This window comes from Ascaphus truei, chromosome 22, assembly GCF_040206685.1.
Source record: "Ascaphus truei isolate aAscTru1 chromosome 22, aAscTru1.hap1, whole genome shotgun sequence".
Lineage (NCBI taxonomy): Eukaryota > Metazoa > Chordata > Amphibia > Anura > Ascaphidae > Ascaphus > Ascaphus truei.
The window spans coordinates 11,836,677-11,856,411 of record NC_134504.1 but is presented as its reverse complement, the minus strand read 5'-3'; the positions used below and the strand labels follow the sequence as shown (position 1 = coordinate 11,856,411).

The following is a 19,735-nucleotide window of genomic DNA, read 5'->3' as shown; positions in this document are numbered from 1 at the left end:
ATTCTTTCTGCTGTGGCCTTGTAAATGGTTTGAATTCTTGTCTCAGATGCATATAAAAAACAGTGTAACCAGGATTACCTGGGAAAAGAAAAACATTAAAAACAAAATAACAGACATGAAGAGTGGTTATTTCTTTTGGATACCATTTCCTAGTTTCAGTACATTTTTCACCCTGCAGGCCTCTTACCTGGGTATACATCCATGTACTGTAGCCCAAATGCTTCAATTCTATATGCTTCCCTGTGAACAATTTGAATGCAAAACCCTAACATTTAGATTTAGAACCCTACTACATTTCATACCCATCATTTTTAGATGGCGAGACTCCCGCTCCTGAAATATGAAGCCATTGCTACCGAGAACAAAAGAAATGTGCAAGGAGAATTTAGAAGTTAGGAATTTATTATTTACACTTTTTGTAACGTACACAAATACAGTAGTTATACAAAGTAGTTACTAAGAGATAAGTATCAATATACAGGTTTATTCGGCATATGAACTCGGCATAACATTCTGTGGAGGGGTTTTTAATATATCAGATTAGAGAACACTTCCTCCCAAGTAATTAAATCGTTTTAATTCAGTATGCTTTGAAATATAGTACTTAAAGTGAATGTTTTGTGTACAGTGGTTAGAAAAAAAAATGGGTTAGTTAGAAGCATCACAGCTACGGTTTTACAGAGAAAGCAGAAATGTGAAGACGTAGAAATGGCACGGAACATGCAGAAAGTAGTGCATTTTATTTAGCCTACACTTAAATCTTTCTATTACAATCTTCAAAACTTGTAAATACTCAGTAATAACTTTCTTTAAAAACGAGACAAACACAAACCCCCCAACAATTAACTATAATCAGGCTAAAGTTAGAAAGATGGGCACATTAAAGAAATATGAAGTCAAGTAACTGAAGATCGTGGTTTTTACTTCTTTTTTTTCCTTTAATGACATTTAAAGAGCACATCAAACTTTTGAAACCACCCATCCCACCCCACCATTTAGATATTTCTAAATATTGCACAATCCCTCTATAGAAACCCAAACAATTGGATGAATTTGCTTTCTTTCCTGGGCATAGGTGCAGCTGATTATATAAAGAAAGCAGATGTTCTTTCACATACACGGAGTGGCCTTCACTGGTTTAAACTACAGTGATATTTTGTGTAGCTGTAAGAGTGATAAGGCACTGCACTAATTACTCTTCGGATTACATTAGGGGTATACACCTTATACAATGTGCAAGTCTATAAAACTCAATGTCGGGGTTAAGAAGTTAAACATTGAACTGTTCTAATGCAAGACGATCTTCCCAGAATATTTATGACAACAACTTGCATTTCAAAAAGGACGACACATCCATGTTATAGCTGCACAACAATGCTCCCAACCGCACACTTAACGGCTAAACCTTCAACACAAACGCACACAATTAGTTGAGCAAATGGGAATGCTTTATTTTAAAAATAAAAAACGCACACAGAAAAAAACTAATGTTGCAATAAATTCCACACAATCCTACATCTGTCCTCCAGTAACCTTCCTAAACACCCACATTCAAATAATTCAAATCCAAAGACTGGAATTAGCAACGGCTCTCTCCGTCGTAAGAAGAGGAAAAGAAAAGGCCATTTAAACCATCTAAACTCCCATACTTTCCTTGCCTGTTACACTGGAAGCCAGGGCAAAGTCTCCCTATTGCCTTCTATACGAAGGTGGTTTTGAAAGCAAGACAGACAAATCGGAGAAATTCGTACACCAAGAAGTTTAGCAGATTGATACAAAAAACTCCAAAACCAAGTAAAGTAGATACAGTACAATACAGAGGGCCCTTGTAAGGAAAAATAAAATGGCTGTTCTGTATTTGGCAGATCAGAGGCTACTGGTTCCTGCTTGGATTCTAAAGAGTTCACTCAGAGGCCTCATTCTCCATTTCCAAAACCTCTGCCGTGTGGCTGGTAATATTTGTCCACTTCACACGGGCGTCTTGGTGCAAAGCATGGACAGCTCCCGTTGTATTGGTTTGCTTTTAATTCGGGGTTGGTTTTTGTGTGCTAGTGAAGCCACCGAGAAAGCAGATCCGCCATGCATTATCCACCCAAAACAGGGGGGGTTTCATCGGTGTACGGTGGAGGGGAGCGCCGTGGAAGTCACTCGGCTGGGAATCTGCAAACCAGAAAAGAGATTAGAACCGTTTGCTAGTTTCTAACATACGAGACGCTGCGGGCACACGTGTACCCTGCAGTAACGCACACGTGTACCCTGCAGTAACGCACACGTGTACCCGGCAGTAACGCACACGTGTACCCTGCAGTAACGCACACGTGTACCCTGCAGTAACGCACACGTGTACCCTGCAGTAACGCACACGTGTACCCGGCAGTAACGCACACGTGTACCCGGCAGTAACGCACACGTGTACCCTGCAGTAACGCACACGTGTACCCTGCAGTAACGCACACGTGTACCCTGCAGTAACGCACACGTGTACCATGCAGTAACGCACACGTGTACCCTGCAGTAACGCACACGTGTACCCTGCAGTAACGCACACGTGTACCCTGCAGTAACGCACACGTGTACCCTGCAGTAACGCACACGTGTACCCTGCAGTAACGCACACGTGTACCCTGCAGTAACGCACACGTGTACCCTGCAGTAACGCACACGTGTACCCTGCAGTAACGCACACGTGTACCCTGCAGTAACGCACACGTGTACCCTGCAGTAACTCACACGTGTACCCTGCAGTAACGCACACGTGTACCCTGCAGCAACTCACACGCAGGCTGAACATGGCAAAGAAATACACAAGTGCTTTGAAATAAATGACAAAAGTGTAATTATGCCATTTCTGCTGTTAAGCGACAGCGAATAAGGAAAAAGTCTGTTAAATCGTGGCCGATCTAAAAACCAAATTTAAGCATAATGCCATATATACGATCAAAGTAGGTAAGAAAGATTGGCAACATGAAAACTCATTTATAAACAATTTTTTTTTTTTTTTTACAATTATCGTAAAGATAAATTACAGGGTATCTACCAAGTTTGATGATAAACAGTGAACAATTACAAACCTAATTAAAATGGACAACAATCAGAAAACCGTAAACATAGAAAAGTCACATTAAGAAACTGTATCAATAGCTGGAAAACATGCGGAAGAGAGAACAGCGGTTAATTAAAACACTTGTAAAAAAAAATAAAAAAATAACCATTGTTGCATAATGCATATTTATTGTCATTATGTGAGAGCAGTGCTCCCACGTTCAGCCACAGCACAACAGGCAAAACACATTGAGAGTGACCCAGGTCACAAAGGGTCCCTTTAACCATGCACCAAGTCAAAAACAGACAGGATGTATGTAGCCAGATTCTAATATCCCCGTGGATGGCTGATATATAATATATAATAAAATCAACCATCCACGGGGATATTAGAATCAATTTCTCTCTCTCACAGTTATATCTGGTCATTATAAAGGAAAAGCAAATCAGGAAACATCCAATTTGGAATTAGTTCAAGACCAACAAGAACATTCTACCAGCGAGCCCAAGGTAGAAATCGAAGGGAGAATGTTCTAGAATAACTCACGACTCTAGATAAATTGCAAGAAACACATGAGCTGTGATATAAACAAGAGATGGGTGAGAGGTGTATTTCGAGTATACGAGGGAGAGACTGGAATTCGGCGGCATTTCACAAAGAGACTGCTGCTCGTTCACAAGCCCGTTATCGGTTTACAAACACTCCGACCTATTAATGCAACGCAAAATTAAGCAAATCAGTGCGCAAGGAAAGCAGCCATCTCGTGGGAGGCGCGTCAACGTGTAGACAATGCTTCCAAGGAGAGACTGGAAATATTGGCCTGAAATGTAGGCCATTCTTTATTTTCCATTCTACTGACTTAGAAAGAAGCTAAACTATTCCTACACACACCAGCCAAGAACAAACAGACCAGGTCACAGAGGAATGAACAGTTTTCAGAATATGGACAGTATAATTTTTTTTCTTTTTAAACCAAGGTTGATTACAGGTAAGGAAAGCAATTAAAGCTGCAGTTCAGTCTTTTTTTTTTTTTTTTTTACATTTATTTTTTTACTTCAATAGTTTCATGTGTGCAATCTCTAATTACCTAAAGAACAGTATAGCTGCAGCTCAATTCTTTTTCCATGTATTGATAGGTCGAAATTTGGTGACATATTAAAAGCTGGCATTTGTTTATAATCTGCTTGACTGGCAGTGGAAGCTCATGAATATTCATGAGCACTCCTGCACTGACATGTGCTAGAGGGAGGGCAGGGCTGACAAAGGGGTGTGCCAGGGCTTGTGACAAGACATGAAGGGGCAGTGCCTTAGCAAATGGCTGTTAAAATAGAATACAAGAAAATTGGTCTTTCAAAGTTGTTTTTTTAAAAACAGAAAATGCTAAAAGTATTTTTTCTTACTACAGAACTGATTTATTAAAAAAAACAAACATGCAGGATATTGACTGAACTGCATCTTTAAATGGGTAACACATTTGGATATGGAGATACACACACACACACACACACACAAACACACACACACACACACACACCCTCTGAGTTTTGAGTTCTATGGTTTTACATATCAGGACATAATAACAATCATCTGTTCCTTAGCAGGTCTTAAAATTAGGTAAATACAACCTCAGATGAATAACAACACATGACATATTACACCGTGTCATGGTTTAACAAAACTAAAGTGTGGGTTTCTCCCACGAGCTCAGGACAATATACTGCCTGGGATTGGTCACACAGTTTTGTGAGCGAGAGTCTGATAAGTCGGCAATATGATTTATTCACGGAACAAATATTTTCTTGAAATATCTGAATGGAGGAGTTTTCCAATTCAATGGAACGCCTGTTCCTGCACCCCTTTATTATTCTCTCTGCTCGTATAATGGAACGCCTGTTCCTGCACCCCTTTATTATTCTCTCTGCTCGTATAATGGAACGCCTGTTCCTGCACCCCTTTATTATTCTCTCTGCTCGTATAATGGCACGCCTGTTCCTGCACCCCTTTATTATTCTCTCTGCTCGTATAATGGGGCGCCTGTTCCTGCACCCCTTTATTATTCTCTCTGCTCGTATAATGGCGCGCCTGTTCCTGCACCCCTTTATTATTCTCTCTGCTCGTATAATGGCACGCCTGTTCCTGCACCCCTTTATTATTCTCTCTTTGCTCGTATAATGGTGCAGTCTCAACACCACATCCCTGTTCCTCCTGGGGTCCTCAGATCTTGGGCCCAGTGCTCGGTGGGCTCTGTCCATCCGTAGTTGACCATCTTCTAATAGGGGGTCAATTGATTGAAACAGCCGTATAAAGATAGGGCTGCAGTGCCTCTGCGGATACGGCCTCAGGGATATCCCGAATCCGTAGGTTCTGCCTCCGCTCCCTATTCTCCATGTCATCCATACTGTCTCTCATGGCTCTTAGGCTGCAGCCATGGTGCCCGCGCACGAGCACATGGCGTCACGCTTGACTGTCGCTGGAGCATTTACATGGCCTATTGGATTGCGCGACGGGGGGGTAGGGGGGCGGTTCACCCTCATTGGCTGAACCGCGCACGTGACCCACTCGTTGCACAGCAAAATCAAATTTGATTCGTTGCCCGCAGGCGCGGTCTATGGCCATGATAATTACCTTAATGCATTTTGATCGCGTGGTCGCGTCAACCATGTATGCGGCCTTACCTCCTCATTGAGCCTCATGACCTCATCATCTGTATTAAGGGGATTTTGCAGGGTGGCAGCCATTTTATTTTCCAGCTCTGTGGTTCTTTTTGCTAATGTGGAGATTTCAGATTTCAACCCCACTACGGCTGTATCCAGTGCTGCCGGAAACGCTTCCTGCATGTCCTTACACATACCTTTAAGGTCTTTTTCAGCTAATGCTGTGTCTCTCTCTTCCTCCTGCTATCATTCCGAAGGTGGCACAGCGCAGAGTGCACCAGGGCTTAAACGTGGCACAGCGCAGAGTGCACCAGGGCTTAAACGTGGCACAGCACAGAGTGCACCAGGGCTTAAACGTGGCACAGCACAGAGTGCACCAGGGCTTAAACGTGGCACAGCGCAGAGTGCACCAGGGCTTAAACGTGGCACAGCGCAGAGTGCACCAGGGCTTAAAGGTGGCACAGCGCAGAGTGCACCAGGGCTTAAAGGTGGCACAGCACAGAGTGCACCAGGGCTTAAACGTGGCACAGCGCAGAGTGCACCAGGGCTTAAAGGTGGCACAGCACAGAGTGCACCAGGGCTTAAAGGTGGCACAGCGCAGAGTGCACCAGGGCTTAAAGGTGGCACAGCGCAGAGTGCACCAGGGCTTAAAGGTGGCACAGCGCAGAGTGCACCAGGGCTTAAAGGTGGCACAGCACAGAGTGCACCAGGGCTTAAAGGTGGCACAGCACAGAGTGTACCAGGGCTTAAACGTGGCACAGCGCAGAGTGCACCACGGCTTAAAGGTGGCACCGCGCAGAGTGCACCAGGGCTTAAAGGTGGCACAGCCCAGAGTACACATGGGCTTAAAGGTCAGCGCAGAGTGCTCCAGGGCTTAAAAGTGGCACAGCGCAGAGTGCACCAGGGCTTAATGGTGGCACAGCGCAGAGTGCACCAGGGCTTAAAGGTGGCACAGCACAGAGTACACCAGGGCTTAAAAGTGGCACAGCGCAGAGTGCACCAGGGCTTAAAGGTGGCACAGCGCAGAGTGCACCAGGGCTTAAAGGTGGCACAGCGCAGAGTGAACCAGGGCTTAAAGGTGGCACAGCGCAGAGTGCACCACGGCTTAAAGGTGGCACCGCGCAGAGTGCACCAGGGCTTAAAGGTGGCACCGCGCAGAGTGCACCAGGGCTTAAAGGTGGCACAGCGCAGAGTGCACCAGGGCTTAAAGGTGGCACCGCGCAGAGTGCACCATGGCTTAAAGGTGGCACAGCGCAGAGTGCACCAGGGCTTAAAGGTGGCACCGCGCAGAGTGTACCAGGGCTTAAAGGTGGCACAGCGCAGAGTGTACCAGGGCTTAAAGGTGGCACCGCGCAGAGTGCACCAGGGCTTAAAGGTGGCACAGCGCAGAGTGTACCAGGGCTTAAAGGTGGCACAGCGCAGAGTGTACCAGGGCTTAAAGGTGCCACCGCGCAGAGTGCACCAGGGCTTAAAGGTGGCACAGCGCAGTGCACCAGGGCTTAAAGGTGGCACCACGCAGAGTGCACCACGGCTTAAACGTGGCACAGCGCAGAGTGTACCACGGCTTAAACATGGCACAGCGCAGAGTGCACCAGGGCTTAAAGGTGGCACCGCGCAGAGTGTACCAGGGCTTAAAGGTGGCACAGCGCAGAGTGTACCAGGGCTTAAAGGTGGCACAGCGCAGAGTGGACCAGGGCTTAAAGGTGGCACAGCGCAGAGTGCACCAGGGCTTAAAGGTGGCACAGCGCAGAGTGGACCAGGGCTTAAAGGTGGCACAGCGCAGAGTGCACCAGGGCTTAAAGGTGGCACAGCGCAGAGTGCACCAGGGCTTAAAGGTGGCACAGCGCAGAGTGCACCACGGCTTAAAGGTGGCACAGCGCAGAGTACACCACGGCTTAAAGGTGGCACAGCGCAGAGTGCACCAGGGCTTAAAGGTGCCACAGCGCACAGTGCACCAGGGCTTAAAGGTGGCACAGCGCTGAGTGCACCAGGGCTTAAAGGTGGCACAGCGCAGAGTGCACCACGGCTTAAAGGTGGCACAGCGCAGAGTGCACCACGGCTTAAAGGTGGCACAGCGCAGAGTGTACCAGGGCTTAAAGGTGGCACAGCGCAGAGTGTACCAGGGCTTAAAGGTGGCACCGCGCAGAGTGCACCAGGGCTTAAAGGTGGCACCGCGCAGAGTGTACCAGGGCTTAAAGGTGGCACAGCACAGAGTGTACCAGGGCTTAAAGGTGGCACCGCGCAGAGTGCACCAGGGCTTAAAGGTGGCACAGCGCAGTGCACCAGGGCTTAAAGGTGGCACCACGCAGAGTGCACCACGGCTTAAACGTGGCACAGCGCAGAGTGTACCACGGCTTAAACGTGGCACAGCGCAGTTACACGGGATTAAAGGTGGCACAGCACAGTTACCAGGGATTAAAGGTGGCACAGCGCAGTTACACGGGCCTAAAGGTGGCACAGCGCAGTTACCAGGGATTAAAGGTGGCACAGCGCAGTTACACGGGATTAAAGGTGGCACAGCGCAGTTACCAGGGATTAAAGGTGGCACCGCGCAGTTACACGGGATTAAAGGTGGCACAGCGCAGTTACCAGGGATTAAAGGTGGCACAGCGCAGTTACACAGGCCTAAAGGTGGCACAGCGCAGTTACACAGGCGTAAAGGTGGCACAGCGCAGTTACACGGGCCTAAAGGTGGCACAGCGCAGTTACACGGGCGTAAAGGTGGCACAGCGCAGTTACAGGGGCCTAAAGGTGGCACAGCGCAGTTACACGGGCATAAAGGTGGCACAGCGCAGTTACACGGGCGTAAAGGTGGCACAGCGCAGTTACACGGGCGTAAAGGTGGCACAGCGCAGTTACACGGGCCTAAAGGTGGCACAGCGCAGTTACACGGGCCTAAAGGTGGCACAGCGCAGTTACACGGCCTAAAGGTGGCACAGCGCAGTTACACGGGCGTAAAGGTGGCACAGCGCAGTTACACGGGCGTAAAGGTGGCACAGCGCAGTTACACGGGCCTAAAGGTGGCACAGCGCAGTTACACGGGCGTAAAGGTGGCACAGCGCAGTTACACGGGCGTAAAGGTGGCACAGCGCAGTTACACGGGCCTAAAGGTGGCACAGCGCAGTTACACGGGCCTAAAGGTGGCACAGCGCAGTTACACGGGTCTAAAGGTGGCACAGCGCAGTTACAGGGGCCTAAAGGTGGCACAGCGCAGTTACACGGGCCTAAAGGTGGCACAGCGCAGTTACACGGGCGTAAAGGTGGCACAGCGCAGTTACACGGGCGTAAAGGTGGCACAGCGCAGTTACACGGGCCTAAAGGTGGCACAGCGCAGTTACACGGGCCTAAAGGTGGCACAGCGCAGTTACACGGGTCTAAAGGTGGCACAGCGCAGTTACAGGGGCCTAAAGGTGGCACAGCGCAGTTACACGGGCCTAAAGGTGGCACAGCGCAGTTACACGGGCGTAAAGGTGGCACAGCGTAGTTACACGGCCTAAAGGTGGCACAGCGCAGTTACCAGGGATTAAAGGTGGCACAGCGCAGTTACACGGCCTAAAGGTGGCACAGCGCAGTTACACGGGCGTAAAGGTGGCACAGCGCAGTTACACGGGCCTAAAGGTGGCACAGCGCAGTTACACGGGCCTAAAGGTAGCACAGCGCAGTTACACGGCCTAAAGGTGGCACAGCGCAGTTACACGGGCCTAAAGGTGGCACAGCGCAGTTACACGGGCCTAAAGGTGGCACAGCGCAGTTACACGGGCCTAAAGGTGGCACAGCGCAGTTACACGGGATTAAATGTGGCACAGCGCAGTTACGCGGGCCTAAAGGTGGCGCAGCGCAGTTACGCGGGCCTAAAGGTGGCACAGCGCAGTTACACGGCCTAAAGGTGGCACAGCGCAGTTACACAGGCCTAAAGGTGGCACAGCGCAGTTACACAGGCCTAAAGGTGGCACAGCGCAGTTACGCGGGCCTAAAGGTGGCACAGCGCAGTTACACGGGCCTAAAGGTGGCACAGCGCAGTTACACAGGCCTAAAGGTGGCACAGCGCAGTTACACGGGCCTAAAGGTGGCACAGCGCAGTTACACGGCCTAAAGGTGGCACAGCGCAGTTACACGGCCTAAAGGTGGCACAGCGCAGTTACACGGGCCTAAAGGTGGCACAGCGCAGTTACACGGCCTAAAGGTGGCACAGCGCAGTTACACGGGCCTAAAGGTGGCACAGAGCAGTTACACGGCCTAAAGGTGGCACAGCGCAGTTACACGGGCGTAAAGGTGGCACAGCGCAGTTACACAGGCCTAAAGGTGGCACAGCGCAGTTACACGGGCCTAAAGGTGGCACAGCGCAGTTACACGGCCTAAAGGTGGCACAGCGCAGTTACACGGGCCTAAAGGTGGCACAGCGCAGTTACACGGGCCTAAAGGTGGCACAGCGCAGTTACACAGGCCTAAAGGTGGCACAGCGCAGTTACACAGGCCTAAAGGTGGCACAGCGCAGTTACACGGGCCTAAAGGTGGCACAGCGCAGTTACACGGGCCTAAAGGTGGCACAGCGCAGTTACACGGCCTAAAGGTGGCACAGCGCAGTTACACGGGCCTAAAGGTGGCACAGCGCAGTTACACGGCCTAAAGGTGGCACAGCGCAGCTTGTAATTTATGTAGCCGAGTTTGTCAAAAAAAGTATAATTGCAAATAAAAGCAGTTAATGAGACAGATAACAGGTTATTATAAAGCTGTGTTGGTTCTGCACATGACAAACAATACACAGAACATGGGAAATGGGGGATGCTGGTAACTCCTGGATATTAGGAAGAGAAAGGCAGAGGCGCGGTCAGCGGTTTAGCATTGTTATTTTTACGGCTCTCCAGCCGTTTGGTTCTTCACTTTGCACATTACAGGTTGATTTGGTTACAAAGGAACGACAGACAGGCGGCCGGGCCCAGCCATTCTCTCCAGTCCCCAAAACAGCAGCACATCACATATTTGGAGCAAATAGTAATTATCCCAAAATCTACACTGTACCAGTCAATACTGCACTATTTCCAATTAGACACACAAACAAACACAATCTCACTGAGCTGAAATCCCCGCCCCACAGAATGACACATGTAATTGTGCCTGCGAGAGCGCCGCTGGTAACGTGGCCTCAAATATACAGCAATTTTGAGTTCTCTGAGATTGTGTCTCTGTGTAAATAGCTGGGAGGTCTGTGGCCCCCTATTACATGAACCCCCCCCCCCCCCACACCTATATAACCAGCAGGTCCCAGCGCACACAAGTAACGGTGTAATAGTCATTGAGAGATGTATTCTCCCAGGAGAGAGGAGCCGAGAACCTGCAGATGGAATATATCTATTTTGTTCACTATTTATCCCTTAGGCACTGCTGTGTTTTTAAGCAGTTATAACGGCCCTGCAGCTCACACACACAGTGCCCCTAACTGCCCCTCCCTCAGGCACAGCTCACACACACAGTGCCCCTAACTGTCCCTCCCTCAGGCACTGCTCACACACACAGTGCCCCTAACTGTCCCTCCCTCAGGCACAGCTCACACACACAGTGCCCCTAACTGTCCCTCCCTCAGGCACAGCTCACACACACAGTGCCCCCAACTGCCCCTCCCTCAGGCACAGCTCACACACACAGTGCCCCTAACTGTCCCTCCCTCAGGCACAGCTCACACACACGGTGCCCCTAACTGTCCCTCCCTCAGGCACTGCTCACACATACAGTGCCCCTAACTGTCCCTCCCTCAGGCACTGCTCACACACACAGTGCCCCTAACTGTCCCTCCCTCAGGCACTGCTCACACATACAGTGCCCCTAACTGTCCCTCCCTCAGGCACTGCTCACACACACAGTGCCCCTAACTGTCCCTCCCTCAGGCACTGCTCACACATACAGTGCCCCTAACTGTCCCTCCCTCGGGCACTGCTCACACACACAGTGCCCCCAACTGTCCCTCCCTCAGGCACTGCTCACACATACAGTGCCCCCAACTGTCCCTCCCTCAGGCACTGCTCACACATACAGTGCCCCCAACTGTCCCTCCCTCAGACACAGCTCACACACGCAGTGCCCCTAACTGTCCCTCCCTCAGGCACTGCTCACACACACAGTGCCCCTAACTGTTCCTCCCTCAGGCACTGCTCACACACACAGTGCCCCTAACTGTCCCTCCCTCAGGCACTGCTCACACACACAGTGCCCCTAACTGTCCCTCCCTCAGGCACTGCTCACACACACAGTGCCCCTAACTGTCCCTCCCTCGGGCACTGCTCACACACACAGTGCCCCCAACTGTCCCTCCCTCGGGCACTGCTCACACACACAGTGCCCCCAACTGTCCCTCCCTCAGGCACTGCTCACACATACAGTGCCCCCAACTGTCCCTCCCTCAGGCACTGCTCACACACACAGTGCCCCTAACTGTCCCTCCCTCGGGCACTGCTCACACACACAGTGCCCCTAACTGTCCCTCCCTCAGGCACTGCTCACACATACAGTGCCCCCAACTGTCCCTCCCTCAGGCACTGCTCACACACACAGTGCCCCCAACTGTCCCTCCCTCAGGCACTGCTCACACATACAGTGCCCCTAACTGTCCCTCCCTCAGGCGCAGCTCACACACACAGTGCCCCTAACTGTCCCTCCCTCAGGCACAGCTCACACATACAGTGCCCCTAACTGTCCCTCCCTCAGGCACAGCTCACACATGCAGTGCCCCTAACTGTCCCTCCCTCAGGCACTGCTCACACACACAGTGCCCCTAACTGTCCCTCCCTCAGGCACAGCTCACACACACAGTGCCCCTAACTGCCCCTCCCTCAGGCACAGCTCACACATGCAGTGCCCCTAACTGTCCCTCCCTCAGGCACTGCTCACACACACAGTGCCCCTAACTGTTCCTCCCTCAGGCACAGCTCACACACACAGTGCCCCTAACTGCCCCTCCCTCAGGCACTGCTCACACACACAGTGCCCCTAACTGTCCCTCCCTCAGGCACTGCTCACACATGCAGTGCCCCTAACTGTCCCTCCCTCAGGCACTGCTCACACACACAGTGCCCCTAACTGTCCCTCCCTCAGGCGCTGCTCACACACGCAGTGCCCCTGACTGTCCCTCCCTCAGGCACTGCTCACACACGCAGTGCCCCTAACTGTCCCTCCCTCAGGCACTGCTCACACACACAGTGCCCCTAACTGTCCCTCCCTCAGTCACTGCATTGTACATGTGATAATCAGTGTTTTGTTTCCGCTTCTCTCTATGCAGCGGAGGAAATAGAAAGGACGCCGTATACAGCTGGCAGTGTAGGACCTGCTGGGCTTTGACATGGCGGAAGTTTAACATGCTCAGGCCACAAGATGGAACTAAATGACCCGTACTTAGGAAAAGACAAACATACAGAATAGAAATTAATCAAATAACTGTCATATGGGACGTTGATCAGGGTGGGTGTGTGTATGTAACGTGCATCGGGTGTGTGTATATGTATGTAACATATGGGACGTGCATCAAGGTGTGTGTATACGTGTGTGTGTGTGTGTATGTGAAATGCATGGGGGCTTCTTTGTTTACCCTTTATTTTCAGGAACCTAGAAGCAGTGTCACAGAACGGTTACACCCATTGTAATCAGAATGTGTATTTCACATCCCGAAACCTCCCACTTCCATGATCAGCATCCAGTACTTCAGAACAACTAGCAGTTAGCACAGGGGATCATAAACCACACGTGTTATTAGATTTACAGCCCGCTACATTTTCATACTATGTAGCACAAGCTCACAATGCTTTATCAGCCCCCCATACATGGCTGTCAGTCTCTCTACATATCTGTGACGGAAACTGCTGCCCCTGATTAAGAGAAGGGTAACTTTCTAATGCAATACGAGATATACTTTCCTTATGATACACACCAATTATAGGGCTATATAGATATACATTACTTATTATACATAACAATTATAGGGCTATATAGATATACGTTACTTATTGTAAATACCAATTATAGGGCTATATAGATATACGTGACTTATTATACATAACAATTATAGGGCTATATAGATATACATTACTTATTATACATACCAATTATAGGGCTATATAGATATACGTTACTTATTGTACATACCAATTATAGGGCTATATAGATATACGTGACTTATTATACATAACAATTATAGGGCTATATAGATATACATTACTTATTATACATAACAATTATAGGGCTATATAGATATACGTTACTTATTGTACATACCAATTATAGGGCTATATAGATATACGTTACTTATTATACATACCAATTATAGGGCTATATAGATATACGTGACTTATTATACATAACAATTATAGGGCTATATAGATATACGTTACTTATTGTACATACCAATTATAGGGCTATATAGATATACGTTACTTATTATACATACCAATTATAGGGCTATATAGATATACGTGACTTATTATACACACCAATTACAGGGCTATATAGATATACGTTACTTATTATACACACCAATTACAGGGCTATATAGAACTACTTAAAATAGATTAGATGTGAAAAAGCTAGTTTACAACTGGATGTAATTTTGAATGACAAACTCCAAAAACGTACTTTGTAACGTAGATTCCTAGGATTGGGTTTGGATAGTTCTTGCCGGAACTTTACTGAAAACATACCAACAGTTTAAACAACTTTCTTTCCAGTTGGGAGTATTGCTGCAGCCAAGTTATGCTCCGAAACAAAAAGCAACCACAGCTTATCCCCCATCCTTTTACCCGCCCAAAAAGCCCATCCAGTACCTGCGAGGTTGACATGCGAGAGGTATCTTGCCGGCCAGTTAAATCAGATGAAGAGATATTGACAGGTGCGCCACGATGCAATCTCATACTCACTTTCCGCTCACGGTCCATCCCAGACACAGGCCGAGGAGAGGTGTTCGCTAAAAATACATTAAAAAAAAAATTTGCCTTTGGTTCAGAAAGTCAAAAGGGTCAAGATAGCACCTATAGGCCATATAGATGAACATATGGTACGGAGTCACATGCACCTAATAACTAGGGAATAGGCACAGAGAGAGAACAGGGATTCTCTTTGTTGGTGCACACTAAAAACTAAGGAAGGTGCCATATAGGCCAACAACATCACATTAGAAGAAAACCATATTCCTGGTCTAGAGAGGCAGATAATCGGTATATGTGCAGAGTTAAAGCCTAACCAGTAGCAGGATTAGGCTAGTGAGGGACAATACCAAATGGTGAGGCCTGACAATGAAATGGTAGCAGGCGCTTGGAATGATAAAGTGCTGCTAATAACTAGCTACAAAAACTATTTTAATGACCCCCAGGGTAAAACTATTAGCCTGAACTAAAGGATACAAACAGCTGCAGTGAGCAGACGGGGTTAAAACAATGTGAGGGCGTGTGAGTGTTTAAACTGCCAATGGTGTGCATTTAGGCAATCTGAATTCATTTCTGGTAGCTACCCAGTAGGTGTAATTGGAAATGATTGCCAATAGTAACCATGAGTGATCCAATGCCAAAAAAAATCCTATATGCAGTCCACACTGCCTGTGTAACCGATTCCAGCAGTGCCGGATTGTGTCAGTGGCTAAATAAGAGGCAGAGTCTGCCAGTGTGATGAATGGCAATACAGTAACTGAGTTACTCAAACTTTACACACTTATATCATTATAAAAGTGGTATTGCTAATCAGCAAAAAGCCTGTTCGCAACATATCAGAGACACCTTGATACAAATGTATCCACTGATGTCAGTGGTGAGATGGTTAACCACAAAATGGCCAGGAAGCTAATAGGCAATACAGTAACTTGATCAGAACATCTCCTGATCATAATATTGGGATACTCAAAACCACATCAATATTGCTGGTACAGTCTGATTAGTCACTTGGTAAAATATGTCACTCAACCAAAGCAGAAATAAATACCCCCCCCCCCTCCCCTCCCCCCCCAGGGAAATGCAGGGATCCTGATAACGTCCATCTGTTCCTAGAACAAGATCGCTACATCAGGTGTTTCCCAAGGAGTTCTGGGAGAGAATGCTGCCCGGGATCCCCTGCACTCACACCGCTCACACTACTCAATAACCCAACATGCGTGTTTCGCCACCTAGTGGCTTCTTCAGGAATTGCAGAGGCATTGAATTTCAATGCTTTAAATAGATGACGTTGTCATGGTGATTAAAGCTGCAGTTCAAGCTGCCGCTACAAATTTTTTTTAATATATATATATATATATATATATATATATATATATATTTTTTTTTTCCCATTCAATATGTGCATCAATACAATCCGCACACTGACAAGTGATTAGCTACAGTAAGCTGCAGATCGATCCGTTCTCTTGCTCAGGGTTATTTAATTCAGCTCTTGCACAGCATTCTGGGCAATGTAGTCCTGGAATATGATTGACTGGGCAGTTACTAGATACAATTGGTGCACTGCTAGAGAGAGGGCGGGTCTCAAGAGCCAGAGCCTATCAGAAGGGGGTGTGACTTTGGAAATGCTTCCTACAAGGAAACATTAAACATGTCTTTAAAACTTTTTTTTTTTTTTTTTTTTTTTTTTAAGTGCTACAAGTATTTTCTTATAGTACAGAACTGATTTATTAAATAAAAAAAAAACACACATGTAGGATATCGCTTGAACTGCTGCTTTAATTGACCTGGAAACCCAGAGGCGTTTGTTCTGACTACCAGAACAACGCAGCTAGAGCCTAAAATATGAAAAGGTAAGTAAAAAAACTCTTAGAAATAAATGCATCAATATCAGTGACTGTTGTCTGTCGTTTCATTGAGTGTTCACAGACCAGGATGATGGCTATGCTATTGGCCGCCGTATTTAAAGTGGGGCTGCATAAAACCAAACGGCAAGGCTATCAACTTCTAGCAACGATGGTGTAGGTGTTCTACTGTACACAAAAATACAAAGCAACTTATAGGTTCAATTTGAGATGGAACTATGTACCAACTGTATTTTAGTGTACTTGAAAGATAAAATTACATTAATCTTGGGCGGTGAGGGAGGTCGGGGGTCAGCAGACTCACAAGGGCGGGAGGTCGGGGGTGAGTGGACTCACAAGGGCGGGAGGTCGGGGGTGAGCGGACTCACAAGGGCGGGAGGTCGGGGGTGAGCGGACTCACAAGGGCGGGAGGTCGGGGTCAGCGGACTCACAAGGGCGGGAGGTCGGGGTCAGCGGACTCACAAGGGCGGGAGGTCGGGGTCAGCGGACTCACAAGGGCGAGAGGTCGGGGTCAGCGGACTCACAAGGGCGAGAGGTCGGGGTTAGCGGACTCACAAGGGCGGGAGGTCGGGGTCAGCGGACTCACAAGGCCGGGAGGTCGGGGTCAGCGGACTCACAAGGCCGGGAGGTCGGGGTCAGCGGACTCACAAGGGCGGGAGGTCGGGTCAGCGGACTCACAAGGGCGGGAGGTCGGGGTCAGCGGACTCACAAGGGCGGGAGGTCGGGGTCAGCGGACTCACAAGGGCGGGAGGTCGGGGTCAGCAGACTCACAAGGCCGGGAGGATCGGGGTCAGCGGACTCACAAGGGCGGGAGGTCGGGGTCAGCGGACTCACAAGGGCGGGAGGTCGGGGTCAGCGGACTCACAAGGGCGGGAGGTCAGGGTCAGCGGACTCAAGGGCGGGAGGTCGGGGTCAGCGGACTCACAAGGGCGGGAGGTCGGGGTCAGCGGACTCACAAGGGCGGGAGGTCGGGGTCAGCGGACTCACAAGGGCGGGAGGTCGGGGTCAGCAGACTCACAAGGGCGGGAGGTCGGTGTCAGCGGACTCACAAGGGCGGGAGGTCGGGGTCAGCGGACTCACAAGGGCGGGAGGTCGGGGTCAGCGGTCTCACAAGGGCGGGAGGTCGGGGTCAGCGGACTCACAAGGGCGGGAGGGCGGGATCAGCGGACTCACAAGGGCGGGAGGTCGGGTCAGCGGACTCAAGGGCGGGAGGTCGGGTCAGCGGACTCACAAGGGCGGGAGGTCGGGGTCAGCGGACTCACAAGGGCGGGAGGTAGGGGGTTAGCGGACTCACAAGGGCGGAGGTCGGGGGTTAGCGAAATCACAAGGGCGGGAGGTCGGGGTTAGCAGACTCACAAGGGCGGGAGGTCGGGGTTAGCAGACTCACAAGGGCGGGAGGTCGGGGTTAGAGGACTCACCAGTGCGGGAGGTCGGCGTTAGAGGACTCACCAGTGCGGGAGGTCGGGGTTAATGGAGTTGGTGGTGTAACTTCCTGGGTGCCCTTCAGTCTACCTGAAGCTGTAGAGGGCAAAGCTCGAGCTGCTGGGTTCCGTGTTTGCCTCAGTCGTTCTTCTCTCTCTCTCTTTTCACGTTCAGCATCTTCAGCTGCGCGACTGGCCCCCTTAAATATCACAGGTTCAATTATACCAACTCAACTCTATTGTTAAAGTTACCGCTTAGAATAACATAGGAATAGGTCTTACTGTACTACATTACAACACGCAAAGTGATATTTACCACATTCTTTGGAGGTAATTTACTTTACAGAGAGGGAAAAGGTGAAACAATTAGTTACGGGAATCAAACCGTGGTAGAAATAGTCTATTTCCATTTTAGCAGCACTAAACATACAGCTAGAAACCAGAAGTCTGTGTGAAACCAGAATGTCAATTGTACAACACACAGATAAATGTACAACTGAATGTTTCAGGTAGATATTTTAGGGAGTGCCTTCTGGCCAGTGATGTCAAAACAAACAAGGCAAGAGGACAGATTAGCATGAATTTAGGTAAAAACCATAAAAGTAAAACCAGCAGAGATCATTTCTCGGATTACAACAATAATGTGAATACCCACAACACAGGGAGACATTGTTATGGTGGAAAAATCAACATTATTGGAAACAGAGCCAGTAAAAATATAATGCATAAAACTTAAGTATATTTCTCAATATAGATATGGGGGGGGTTACTTATCAGAGACTTTAATATCTGTGTATTTAGGTATATCTATCAGTTCTCAGCACTGTTAAGGAAAACGAACACACTAAAAATCCAACACACTCATATGGCCAAGGACAGCGGCTTTGTTTTACATTTGGATTGGCCATAATGTGTAAAAAACAAAAAAAAAACAACATACTTGTTACCTAAATAACCCACCCCGGGCATAAAGGTGTAAAACTACACAAGGCAAAATAAACTAATTTAAATGGATATTTTGTGTAGAAAAAAAGGACCCCCCGTTTCTCTGTATAATAGAAACGTTCACAAGGAGTGCCTTTGCCTCATTTAGTAGCAGCACTTGCTCACTGCTCTCAAAGTGGCCGAGTATGTGACTATGCTTCTTTACAAGAGGAAAAACTCATTTGCAATGTCGTGTCGAGACTTCTCTCCTACACGCCCGACACGACGGCTGCGGCATACTCACAAATTTCAGCATGTTCCAGTCAAACACGTAATCGTAGGAAAAGCCTTGTCTGTGGAACAGGTTCCTGTACAGCTGCCTCAGGTACGAATAGTCTGGTTTGTCGTCAAACCGCAAGGAACGGCAGAAGTTCAGATAAGTAGCAAACTCCGCTGCAAAAAAATAAATAAAAGATATTGGGGCTCACAGTCGGGGGGTCTTTGGCCCAGATTCACCAGCGCTGTTAGGCCTGGATTATACCAGATGCCGCCGGGCGGCAGCGCAATCTGGTGACATCACCCTCACGCTGCCGCCGAGCGGCATCTGAACAGGCAGAGGAGACAGGAGAGGAGGCGTGGTGGTGAGCGGTTCGCCCTCATTGGCTGAACCGCTCAAGTGACGTGACCGTTGCCTGCCAATAGCACATTCCTGTCTCTTCATCGTCCGCCCTGCAACTCCAGGCAGCGCGCACGCCGCTACAGGTATGTTTACCTTCATTGCATTTATGCATTTTGTTTTTGAGCCGCCGTGCAACGCCGCCGGCGGTTTTTGGTATAATCACAGCCTTAGGTCGACGCAACATTAAATAGGCTAACGTCCAATAATCACAACGCTGCACTCACTAAAAGAAACAACGTGATGTGA

General features: G+C 48.8%; 1 protein-coding gene across 8 annotated transcripts in view; it reads right to left on the bottom strand.

The window, feature by feature from the left end:
* Positions 1-384: 384 nt before the first annotated feature.
* Positions 385-19,735, bottom strand: part of CSNK1D (casein kinase 1 delta) — a 28,968-nt gene continuing 9,617 nt past the window's right edge. Inside the window, exons 6-10 of one of the 8 annotated variants that reach the window (XR_012789849.1) lie at positions 19,115-19,263; positions 17,884-18,086; positions 14,502-14,641; positions 14,314-14,366; positions 385-2,160 (exon numbers count right to left, since the gene is read on the bottom strand). Coding sequence is in view for 3 of the 8 variants with exons in the window: in XM_075579977.1 (XP_075436092.1) it covers positions 2,110-2,160; positions 14,502-14,641; positions 17,915-18,086; positions 19,115-19,263 (512 nt within the window). In the remaining 5 variants the exon portion in view is untranslated. The remainder of the gene's footprint in view (positions 2,161-14,313; positions 14,367-14,501; positions 14,642-17,883; positions 18,087-19,114; positions 19,264-19,735) is intronic. The other 7 variants (XR_012789850.1, XR_012789846.1, XR_012789851.1 and 4 more) reach the window with 7 other exon arrangements.